At 37.0% G+C, this 13,430-nt stretch overlaps 1 protein-coding gene across 1 annotated transcript; it reads right to left on the bottom strand.

Moving 5' to 3' along the window:
• Positions 1-39: 39 nt before the first annotated feature.
• On the bottom strand, positions 40-12,123 carry LOC147874887 (uncharacterized). The gene is made up of 9 exons (XM_087359552.1): positions 11,994-12,123; positions 10,965-11,117; positions 9,243-9,373; positions 8,400-8,532; positions 6,774-6,899; positions 6,358-6,432; positions 4,202-4,357; positions 2,068-2,196; positions 40-1,807 (listed from the first exon to the last, which is right to left on the bottom strand). Exons 1-9 carry the CDS (start codon positions 12,121-12,123, stop codon positions 1,695-1,697), a joined length of 1,146 nt encoding a protein of 381 aa, XP_087215678.1. The 3' UTR covers positions 40-1,694.
• Between the last annotated feature and the right edge of the window lie 1,307 nt (positions 12,124-13,430).

Genomic DNA, 13,430 nt, shown 5'->3' with positions numbered 1-13,430 from the left:
AAGTAGAAAGAGACAAAGAGAATATCATTTAGCACCACTCCAAGCAGGGTTTTAACAACCATGCTTCACTATCTGCCATTCATTGTTTGTGTGATACTACATTCATTCAGTTCCCAATCATATTCACTTGTAATCATTATTCAGTAATTGAGACAGAGTATCCCTAGGAGGCATCCCAGTGCTGGAGCACTGGAATTTCTTGTAATCACATAGCAATGTCAAACACAAGCAACATAATGTACAGAGAAGGGAGCGATAAGCCCTCCCAACATCATTGAGATAAACTATGTAGTACAAAAATCATAATTAATGTCTTGTTTAATTTCTGACCAATATGAGACAGAAGCATCAGGCTCTTTTAAGTCAGTGCATTTTATAAGATGTTTGTTATTTATTCGAACTTGAAAGTGTAAAGCCATTATTAAGTTTATGAGAACAGCCTCATATCATTACTCATACCTATTTCTTTCAGCTTGGAATTGCATGACAGAATATCCTGGCACTTTCAAGACTACACCTCCTCTCATAACATATATTTGTTAACTGCATATCTTGATAATAATGGCTTTGGTGTATTTAAGAGTTTCGATCAGGCAAATGTTCATTAAGAGTGACCACAATGGCAGTGAGTATTTGTGTACAATAATGCCCATTTCAACAGAAAACCTTTCAAAGTCCCACAAATCTGTTTAAGCACCAGGATTGCAACAATATCTTAACATCTCAGTCAGGAGTCTTGTAGCTGAAGGAAGGTACATGATAATTTATGATGTGACCAATTAACTAACTAACTAGATGGCTTACCGAATCCAAAGGTTCATCACCGAAATAACCAAAGGCTCCATCAGACTCTGTCCTGGGCCAACAAAATCCAGTCTCCTTCAACTCCTATCTCCCATAGATCCCGCCTGAGATTATCCTCCCATCTACGTCTAGGTCTCCCCAGCGGTCTCTTCCCCTCAGGCTTCCCAACCAATACCCGGTGCACACCTCTTGTCCCATCCATGCGCGCTACATGTCCCGCCCATCTCACTCTTCTCGACTTAATCACCCTGACAATATTAGGGGAGTATTACAGATTTTTAAGCTCGTCATTGTGCAGTTTTCTCCACGCCCCATCGTCTTCCCTCTTAGGCCCAAATATCCTCCTCAACACCCGATTCTCAAACACCTGCAATCTGTGTTCCTCCCTCTGAGTGAGAGACCATGTTTCGCACCCATACAAAACAACAGGCAAGATTATTGTTTTGTATACTTTAATTTTCAGGTCCTTAGAAATCAAACAGGAAGACTAAATATTTTGAACTGAGAAGTAGCAAGCATTTCCGGAATTTAGTCTCCTCCTAACTTCCTCATGAGTATCATTTTGATTTGTTATTGTTGTTCCCAGATATTTGAACTTTGTAACCCTTTCAAAGGACTTATTAGCTACCCTAAGATAATTTTGCCCACCTGTCTTCTGATGACGAGATACTAACATGTACTTAGTTTTTTATGAATTTACTTCTAGCCCCACCTGTCTACTAGCCTCTAGTAAAACTTCTGCATTTCTCTTTATTGTATTTATATCATCCCCCAATAAATTAACATCACCAAATAATACTGCATGACTTTGGGTGGATTTCTCTTGAAACAGTCTAAAAAGTCTGTTGGAAACTTCCAGAACTTGGAACTATTAAGCCAAGAATTGTAGTTTATGTACAAGGTATCTGACGATAATTCAGACTAAAGCCCCTATTTTCATTGTCTCCATCTGGCAATTCAGCAGCATTTGTTACTACAGTCAACACGAATGGCTTGGCAGAGGCTGAAAATAAAAGAAGCTTATTAATACACAAACATTAAACCAATGTCAATGTATTTTACTTTAACTGTACTGCTGTCATATGAGGATCAGCTGCAGCAGGGTTTTTGAAACTGAGGTCCATGCATTACATGTGACCCTTCAGCCTAAATGTGGTTAGTGACAGTTAAACATTGCATTGCATGGGAATCAGCTTGACCAGTTATCAGACTATATTCTGTTGGCAATTTTCTCAGAGTACTCTGTAAACAGAGGAAACTTACTTGTGGTTGGCACCAGTGCATTGCCACAAAACCTGTCGGTGTTTAGGCTCATTGCATTTTGGGATGGATTTGGTATTACAATAAAATCAGTGGTACAGTCTATACCACTTTCAGCTACTGTGGGAGTTGCTGAAAGAAAGTAGGTTTATAATGAGCACATGTAAATTTCAGTATGATTGATGCTCAACAGTCTGAGATATCCACATTATTTTTCCATCTCTGACTGGAATGCCAGAAAATGGAGCTGAAGTTCATTTCTCTACATGTAGACTGGGTCTGTGCAGTCCAAAGTAAAATGTACCATCAACATGCACTCATAAAGCTCTCTTTAAGGTTAAATCAAGTTTTGCAAAAACACTACAAATGTTTACTGCATCCAACATATGAACATGACAAAAAGAAATTTATCTCATGAAGATTTTTACTTTTTTATGAAACAATTGTATAATATTACAAATTACGTATCAATCCTCTTGACACAATATTTCATTTTGTGTCCCCAGAATACAACATACAAAATTAACTAAATATGTTCAGATCTATTACAGAACTTGAGATTCATCTGGTACACAATAAGTTAACTATATTAAAATCTGTCTAGAGACCTTATACAGTTACAGAAGCAGGTTATACACCATTTAGGCCACAGGTAACACAGCCCTAAAGTTTTACATTAGCCTGGAAGAAGAGCCCTCTGCTACTTACTGGACTGCATTTAATTAAAGTGGAATTACATTGGATAAAGAAATTCATATAATAAGTCTCTGTTTGAAGAAACGAAAAGACAGAGAAAAATTAGGACTCGAGTATTTAAATCTTGGTATTACAGGTCTGCTGACTGACTTTGATTTTGGGGTTTAATGTTTTGTATTATGCTACTTAGATGTGTAGCCAGTTGGACTATGTACAGCCAATAAAGGTTACTGTCACTATGTACAAAAAAGGTGACAAAACTGAGTTATATTTATTTATTTAGTGCTCTGTCTGACGACAGGTCCATATGAACAGCATCCTTCCATCCTTTTCTCGGACTGGGACCTGTTCATATACGTTCTTGGCAGATAATCCAGAAGTGGTTTGCCATTGCCTTCTTCTGTGTGTGAATGGAGTAATTGTTGGGATGCCACGGAGAAACCGGGGAAGCCCTCGGAGGAAAACTCCGTGTTGCCTAGACCACGGCCTTGCCCAACACAAGTTATAAATTCGGGCACCGCCGGGAATCGAACCCGGGACCCCAGGATTACAAGGCCAGCGTTCTAACCGCTAGACCACCGTGGAGTACAAGTAATAAATTGTGATGAATCTCATTTCATACAAAATTGTACTGAATATTCCACATACACTGACTAATGACAATGCCATCACAACAGCTAATGATTTATCAAGTTTCAACATATACTAGAGAAAATATATTAGCATAACAGATCAGTACACCAACTATTCATGGATCTTAATGTCCCTGATTCAGCTACAAGAGACTAAAATATTTGAAGTGGAATGATTTAAAGATTACATTTCATCATGAATTAAAATGCCTATTTGATTAATTTAATAGATGCCATATAAAAATTGTGCAATGAGATTTCAATGCTAATGTAGATGGAAGGACGTTTCCAAATCAAACATAAGAAATGGAAGTTTATGTGAAATTGTTAATAAAGGGGTGAGACTAACAAACTTTGCTGCTTCCAAATATCTGATTGTAAAAAGGACATATATCGCACAAAAGTACACTTTGACTTCCTAGTGACCAATTGGTAACAGCCCAGGATGATCAAAGCATGTAATATATTATAAGGATATTACAAGAGGAATATAAAGCATAGGGTTTGATATTCAGTTTTAAAAGCAAAAAAAAGCATCTAATAATCAGGACACTGAATACAAGTAATCCTTCAAAATAAACAGCATTAAAAAACTAACTCCATGGAAATATGTATAAAAGAATGAACTTAAGAAATGACATATGGGTACAAAATGTTGTCACTTACATTGAGGGAAGAACATAAATTATAAGTATTTGAAAACAATGGACTCAGGAAATATATGGACCTGAGAGAGTTACAGAAGACATCAACAAAGGTTGAACCATGATTAGTAAATACCTGTGCATTCGCATGACTATTGTACTTACCAAGATAATTTGGAGGAATTGCATCTGTACCTCGCGTCATAGTGAAGGAGTATAGATCACCCGAAGTTTGTGTCCACTCTATGCTGCAGTACCCACTTGCTGCTCGAACAAACACTCCATAATTTGTGTTGATAATCTGTCGTGTCCTGTCCATATCTGAGGTGACAATAAGTGTGTGGCTGTATTTATCTTTGTGGATGATAAGAGTGAAACAAGAATACATGGCCTTGTTTATTTCGTCACTATTATATCATGGCATACTTCAATCGCTTACAAAAATAAGATCCAGTTATAAAAGTCCTAAGGCTTCACTCATAATCATAATGTTGCACTGATGGGATTCACAAAACTATGAACCATTAGTAGTTAATTATTCACTAACAATGCCATCATGACAGCTGTAGCAACATTACATGATGTCAAGTACCATGTCTTATTGTAATGAGATGAGGAATGTCTTGTATGAATAGATTAATTATTCACTAACTCATTTATTGAAAGTCATATAAATTTGAAGCACTTGCACTCTTCCAGAATTAAGCCTCAGTGGACAGTATAAAATATTTACATTTCAGGAAGTATTTGTTTATTTGTTTAAATCTTGTCAGTCTAATCACAATAAAATTCCTATTAAATATTAAAATATTACTATAATTAACATTTAAATATTTAAAATATATTAAATGATGTTCTCTATCGAAATGTTCGAAGTATTTAAATTACAGGGGTAAACTTAAAGCTAGTTTTGTTGGGCATAAATTATCTACCAGCAGACAAAATTCCAAAATAATAGGTTTTCATATACGTGACACTGAATATTGTCCTCTCATGATCTAATTGCTTTCTACACACATAATCCTTTTCCTTCGAAACAGAGAATACTATTTTGTGGTAAAACTACACCAGAAACTTTAGAAAATAGCTTATAGCTGTCTTATATGTTGCTCTCACCAGCTGCATTAACTTACCAAGTCCAAGTTAAAGAATTCTGAATTGAAAAAACACTGACAGCTAGGTTAAGTAAAGATAAAGGTAAAGCTTTTCATGTTAAAAATTTTTAAGTATCACAATTAATTATATTTAATCAAATAAATTATTATAAATGTGTAATTTCTATGTTCTATGCTTCTAGGAGCCTCAGTTGTCAAAAGATGAATGAAAGAGAACAATCATTGTTGCCAGTGAAGAATGTCGAAGTCAGCACAGTACATGGTGATGAAAACACAAATTCCTGGCTCTACCATCTGGCCAACTGGTCATCCATCTCATAACTTTAATGAGTTATCTCATTCCAAGCATTCCCAGTAAAGTTGTCTGAAAAATAATGCAATTCCTCTCATATCTGTATCAGGTACTAGCCTATTTTTTTAATCTGTCTAAGCACAACATATCAGCATCAAATGAGTTCCTTTAGATGGTAACCAGAGAAAAGACTAATGAATGAATGATTGTTTCCAACATTATATGACCCAACCCAACAGAAGTATACATAAGTTTAAGCTGTCTCTACCATAAGTACGAGGCTCGTCCACAAAGTAAGTTTCCCTGGGGCCGTTTACAGAAACAAAACACAATTTCATGGAAATATTTATTGCAACAGATACAGCAAGTGTCCAGCTATTTTTCAACATATTCGCCACCGGAATTGAGACATTGGTCATACCGTGGGACCAACTTTTGAATACCTGTGTCGTAGAAGTCTGCCGCCTGGGATTGGAACCACTGTGTGACAACCATCTCCGCCTCTCTGTCATTCTCAAAACGCTGACGCTGACCGGACAGGAATTTCTTGAGGTGTAGGAAAAGATGGAAATCACTGGGAGCGAGGTCCGGGCTGTAGGGTGAATGATTAAACACCTCCCAGCTGAACTCCTGCAGGAGACTTGCTGTCCGTCGAGCCGTGTGCGGCCTAGCGTTATCACTGACCGCACTTCACAGTCGGCGGGAGCTGGAATAAGAACCTCCATCTTCAACAGCTGCAACGATGCTACTATGAGAACGCGGGAAGTGCCGTTAGTGCAAGCGCCATGCTACGTCATTGCTCTATCACGTACGCACAGTCGCTTCGCGCAATATAAGGTTTGCTAGCTGTGGGACGAGTGGGAAACGTACTTTGTGGACGCGCCTCGTATAAAAAGAAGTGATGTGTCACTTACCAATACTTGTACCATAGTTGAAACTCTTCACAGTGCCTTGCAATTCTCTGTAGTACATCAGAGCACCTGCTGGGGCTGTGGAAGAAAAGTGCAGCTGTAGTAAGGAACAGAACACAATTTCTTCAACATTTGACAATTTTTTCCCAACACTGATTACAGCATGCTCTATCTGTAAAGGTAAATAAACTGAAAGAAAGAATCATTATTACCACATTTAAAACTGGATAGCCTGGCACTTGCCTGTATGTATCAGTCAGCCCTACAGCACCAGCACACACTACAATGTGTATTCCTTAAATAAGCAAATTAATTCAAACAGCAGAGTTAGCCTGGGTTAATCACCATTCTTTGGATAAAACTCTGCCACATAATGTCTGACAGTGTCTACTAGCATTGTTCTTTGTCAGAGTACCAACCTCGCTCAGAACTTGAACATTCTATTTGGGTAAGCCCGATATTCCACTTGTGACTGGTAGTTGCTGCTGAGGTGGATCTAATACTGATTTGAATTGGGGCATTATCTTCTTGGAAGTCCACATATACTGCAACACAAGAATCTTCAATTTTTATCATGTTTCCCTTATTATTTCTCCAATGTTACTATGTAATCTAACAAACTATCATTTATATCACTTTCTAATTTTGTTTAACTTCTAAACACCTTGAATTTCATTCATAAAGATGCAAGCCTATATAATGCCCTCATGTTCCAAGATATTTATTTGTGTTGGTAGACAGCAGGATTAAACCCATAACCAAACATTTTATGAACAAAATGAAGACTACACATTGCAATGTAATTGATTTTTCAGTAAATGATATAGAAAACTTCTAGAAAAACTACAATGACTATATTACAGAATAAATTATGAATAAGAAATTACAACAGAAGAGAAATATTATATAAAATGTTGAAGTGAAGTACATACCAGTTATAAAAGTAATGTACTTGAAGCATAGTGTGTGTATTTGTATGTCAACATGCACACACACACACACCTAAGAGTACTAAATAAAGTTGCTCAGGACCAGTTCCTTTGTTGGGTGAATACGTGCCATATCATATCAAGTTGCTTTCCAAATCACAGGTGGGTGTACTGGGCTCAAGGAAACTGATGTGGACAGTACTTTTACAATATACCTGAACTAATCTTACAGAAGATAGCTGAAATGAGGAATTTAAACAATGACAAAGCCACAAGTCTAGTGCTGATTTTTAATATCTCTTGGCTTTAGACTTTTACTGAAGTCATTATGAAATAGGCACTACCCGAGTACAAGACGTTCAGTTTCTGAATGTAGTATCTAATCCTCTTAAGAATCAATATATAGTCTGCACCCTTTATGATTACCCTAAAGTAGAAATTTAAAAACTGTGGGGTGTATTAACACATTTCTAATAATAACAAGTTTTCATTTTTCTGTTATTCATTTGTGTTTAATTATATAAGACTTTTATTCACAGTATATTTTTCCATCTACCAAACTCTCTGCAGTGAAGTTTTTCTGACATTTTACAGTTTCATTAAACACAACATTTGAGTGAAGTTTACATGTTTCTATGATTTGACACTGTGTAAATTATTCTGTTGGACTTCATCCACTGTCCAAGTTTTTTTAATTAAAAGCACAACATTTCAGAAGCTGGTTCTACTTCAGTCTTTAGGTTACTGGCTAGAGGAAGAAAACCTTACTTTTTCTTGGCCCCCAGGTTAAGGTATTCTCAACTTTGGACACTTACATGATGCATAAGTCCACATAAGATTTTTAGATTTCTAGCAGTGAAAATGTGTATTGTAGAATTCTGAGTTATTACGCCAAGTCATCTTGTAGGCGGTTATCAGTGGCTTGTAGGACATATAACCATCTCGAGGGTACAAATTAGACAAGCTGGGAATGTGGGTCGTTATGTACAATAAGGGTGTCCAATGGGAACAGGATATGAAGGGAAAAGGGTGAACTCAGAATAGTCAAGATACTGAGAATTATCATTCTCAACAAAGAGAAACACATCTTTCATTCTGTTTGGTACATAATCTTACCATGTTGGTTACTGTTGTCACCGCAGATGACAGGCACCGAAGAAGCACCACCTGTTATATCAAGGTGCTCTACATTACACGCTCCTTCAGCATTTGGTTGAGTAAGGGTTAACTCAAACAAATCAACACGTAACTGTTAAGAGAGAAAACAGTTTTAAACACTACATTCTGCAATTATCAAGAGCATATATAAAGACCCCAGTCTGGAGCACATATAGTTTTTAAATACATTCTTTAAATTATGTATTCATCATTGGGTTTGATTTTCATTTCATACATCCAGATACCATGAACTGTAATAAATTCAGAAGCAAATCAGTAATTCATTCAGTCATCAGATTAGCACTATTAAGCACAGAGTGTTTTCCAAAAGGATGCTTCACATTTAATTGTATTGATTACTTAAATAATTATTCTTGGAGTAATTAAACCACCATAAACTGAACATAGCAATCTTGGGAAACAGTGTAGCCTGTAATGACAATTTTAATTCTTAACAATGTGGTGTAAAATAAGTATGACATTTCAACATACAGGATTGTTCAAAAAGTAAGAAATTTATTTTCATACAAAGTTCGAATGCATTTTTGAGATAAAAGTCTCATTTACAAGACAAGGTTAATTTTAATTAAAATGATTATGTTAACAAACAGACTGTGCATGTATGGGCCACATGAGATGTTAGTGTATCATCATTTAAATGATGACAAGTGCAAACGAAGAAACATGTTTACAGTAACTTTTAGTATGTGAATAAAATCTGTAATTTGTCTGATCCATTTCAGAAAAACTAGATTAAACTGCATAACATTTCTGTTTTTGAGAAATATTTTCCTTTTTTACCTGGCAAATGTTAGAGTTACACTTGGAGACAGTAATGCTGCAACGTGCACTGCTTGTGTATGCTCTGGGATATTCAGGATTGGTGAAGTATGTGAAGTTAAGGCTGGTGGTTGCGGCACATGACTTCTGAACTGAAAAGATATTGAGAAACTACAACATCTCATATGCAGCAATACAGTAGTTCAACACAAGGGATACTTACTAGGATAGTCTTGCAATACTTACTCCTCCACAACCATCATGACTTAAAAGAGCCCAGCCCATAATTCAACTTACTTTTCATAGCAACGATGCTAATTAGATTCGAGATAAAACAACATATAGTTTCAGTATCAATTACACTGATCCTCCATATTGTTTTACACTGTTCCTATCACAAAAAAGAATTCATGTCATTTCATTAACTATTCATTAATAGAAAGATTTCAGTCTATTTTGCTGGCTCCAAGCATGTTGCTGCCTTCTGGAAATCTTCCAGTGTGACTGCGGTGTTGAATAATGTGTAGATTAAGTGTGAGATCTGAGGATCTCACAGTGGTGAAGATGCCAGTGTTGATTTTCTGGGTTTCAACACTGTGTGGACTTGTAGGTGGATACCAACATTTCAGAAGAGCACACTGCCTCCATCTTTGGGGTTGAAGATGGAAGATAGTGCTTTCCTCCAAAATACTGCTGTCTACCTAGAACACCATACAACATTTGAACACAGATGATCAATATCTACATATTAAGTGGCTCACTGAACAGTTTTCTTTTGGTGTCATGCTGTTAACATGTTAACAATTGTAGCACAGGAGATGGACATGACTGCATCACAATTATTAAAACAAAGCATTATTATTATTAGTGTTCTGTGTGACGACAGGTCCATATGAACAGGATCCTTCCATCCTTTTCTCGTACTGGGACCTGTTCATATACGTTCTTGGCAGATGATCCAGAAGTGGTTTGCCATTGCCTTCTTCTGTGTGTGAATGGAGTAATTGTTGGGATGCCACGGAGGAAAACTCCGTGTTGCCTAGACCACGGCCTTGCCCAACACAAGTTATAAATTCGAACCCGAGACCCCAGGATTACAAGGCCAGCGTTCTAACCGCTAGACCACCGTGGCACAAAAAAACAAAAAGCATACATCAGCATAATTACTGGCCACAGTTATTACCCTAGTTCCAGGCATAGCTTGGAGCCTTCATCATGCCATTCACTTTTCTCATGTCATCGAGACCTCAGTCTGACATGTATCAATACTTCCTGACACAGCAGACAAGGCTATTAATAAGCCACTGTCAGTCAATTAAAAGCACACCTGTACAAAAAAGTATCAGCTGATAATTCTAGTTATATCAGGTGTCAAAAATCTATAGAAATATTGTGCTCCTGTCTCTTGCAGAACTTAGGTACCATCACTTTAGAGATTACTTGTTGAAATCTAACAACTATCACAAAGTCCCAGAAATTAAAGTACTGCAGTTTATTCAAGCTGCAGGTTTACTAATAGGACAATTGTTAGGGATGCCCAATAGATAAAGACTGGTCACTGTGCTACAGCATTTTTATGCCCACCCTCCTGATTCCATTCCACTGTACACAACTGAAACAGCAAGTGGCCAAGTTAGCAAACACAGCTGTGAGATTATATGCAACCCTTAGTGTGCCATGTCAATGGTTGACCATTCCTTCCCCATGTCAACAAGACCACCAGACCCAGATCAATACACTTACTGATACAGCAGACACCCCAATTCCTGGCACAGGACCCAGATGCTGTGCCTTGCAAGCTGGTGCACTCCTGTCTTGAATAGCATGTTCCTAAATGATGATTGGTTCCAGTGCATTGGACATTTCTAAAGCGGATGACATTGAAGAATGAGAAGACTAGAAACAAACACAAAATATCAACTTTTGTTTTCTGTATTGTGATACTCTGTGGTCTTGTAGATGGTTATCAATATTCTGGAGAAATGTTTTAGTATGAAGATGGCTATCTTCTGGGTTGTTGCACCATATGGAGCAGCAAGGACTTGTGAAACGTCAGTAAACTTCTACCAGAATACAAGGTGCAACAACCCAGAAGATAGCCATCTTCAGACTCTCTGCCATGAAAGCCTCAAATCCTGCAATACATTCTTCTGAAACACTAGTAACTACCTACAAGACTGCATGGCATCACAGTCCAGAAAACCACAATTGGCATCTTAGCTTCATCAAAACCTTAAAATTAAATTACAAAGGGTCACCGTGCTCATTGTTGTCTCAATAAAACTTGGGTGATGTCTCTTCCTAGGCAGTACTTCATAACCTACAACTAGCCAGGCCATAGTTATATAAAGCAAGTGACCAGGATGAGGCATCAATTGTAAATGAGGACATGCATCGTGAACAATATTTTTCTTGGACACTGTCTTGTGTCTGCATGAGAAGATGTATTACTTTTCAGAGGTTGCTTCTGTCTTCATATTCAGATAAAAGGAAGAGGTACCTACAATGTGAAGATTGTTAGCTACTTTATATCACTGCATAAACATATAAGAGGCCTCAAAGAACACATACTCATTCCTTTAACTTGACAACAGACAGAATCAATCTCCAGAATTCCATAAACTTTATTTTATACACTGAGATAACAAAACATCGGCAATCTGAAAATTCGTAATATTTCATGTAACAGAGAGACAGACACTCTAAAGACAGAGAGATGCTCCCATTTTGGTAAAATGCACCAAAAAATTAGACTGTCTTCACATAACTTACATCTCTCACTGCGGTCCAAGTAAGTCTCATTTTCCCACCTGACATCTGCCAAGCTGGTCTTGTTACTGTAGTCTTCAGGTTCCTGCCCCACAACTGCGTAACACAGGAAAAGAAACCACAAGAAACACATCACACAAGCTATCGTAACAGACAAAGTAGCAGTGAAGCATCACATTTACTTCTTCATATAGTCTCGGGCTGTTTGTGTATCCCAATAAACATTCTAGCTGAACTTTCTTTCAACTCTGATTAGACCCAAACTGTACTTTATCCTCCACTCAGTATTCCTCTCGTACTCATTTCCATTTCCAAACAAATTTAAGTAACAACAAATTTACAATTGGCAGTAGATAAACAGGTGACCAAACAGACTGTATTTGTCATTTTATGTTGTATATACATGAGTCTATGCATGCCATAACATATAAGAAACTTAAGCAAATACCTTTACAAAGAAACAAAGTGGGTTGACATAGCAGTAACACATCTAACTGATACTAGTGGTATTAGGATGAGGAGGAGAGGATGTTACAGTGTTACAGTTGGAATTCATTAACACTAACTTAGGCTTCTTATAACTTACTAAGAAAATATTGGAACCATATAACAAGACACAGTTATGTAGGAATAAGAATGTTTGCAGAAGTAATAATATACAGATGAATGGTCATAGTTCCAGGATAGGACAGTAACATTTCCAGGTATAAATTTAGGAACTGGAGAAATTTCTATCCTAGCCGAGGTTTTTCACAAATTTCCTCAGTTTCTCCAGGCAACAACTGAAATAATATTTTAAAATACGCAATGAACATCTGAGATTTGAGATTCTCATGGCAGTGAACAGTTTATTCCATATACCTCCTTACCAGTCAGTCTATTATCTTTATGAACTGCAGTACTGACACAATTTTATTTTATGTGTACTCAAGACATAAAACTTTTGACCCTGAACAGATGAAGATTGAATAGAGGTAAATGGATAGTTTTACACTGTATAAATAAAAATAAAAATTGGTAATGAAAGTTACATACAGTACACATAAGGAAAGCAACTATTAAAAGAAAATTATCCAAAAAGCATCTGATCAGACTTGACACACAACACTCAGGTTTGCTTTTTCAACACACATAATAATCAGAGTCAAACAACAGTACAATGAGAAATTATTTTCTACGGTCATACTGCCTCCGTCATCAGGGCGATGAGTATGAAGATTTCTGTCTTCTGGGTTGTTGCACCGTGTAGTCTGGTCGATGTTAACCAACGTTTCGGAGGTCATACTGCCTCCGTCATCAGGGCGATGATCGCATCTAACCATTTACCAGACTACACGGCACAACAACCAAGAAGACAGAAATCTTCATACTCATCACTGTGAAAACCTCAAATCTTACAAGATATATGTAAGTTGAATATTTTTCATTAAATGAATATAT

Source organism: Zootermopsis nevadensis, unplaced genomic scaffold (genome assembly GCF_977971745.1).
Source record: "Zootermopsis nevadensis isolate Lab colony 2312 unplaced genomic scaffold, Znev_1.0 Znev_ptg000003l, whole genome shotgun sequence".
NCBI lineage: Eukaryota > Metazoa > Arthropoda > Insecta > Blattodea > Termopsidae > Zootermopsis > Zootermopsis nevadensis.
This window is presented reverse-complemented; position numbering and strand designations above follow the sequence as displayed.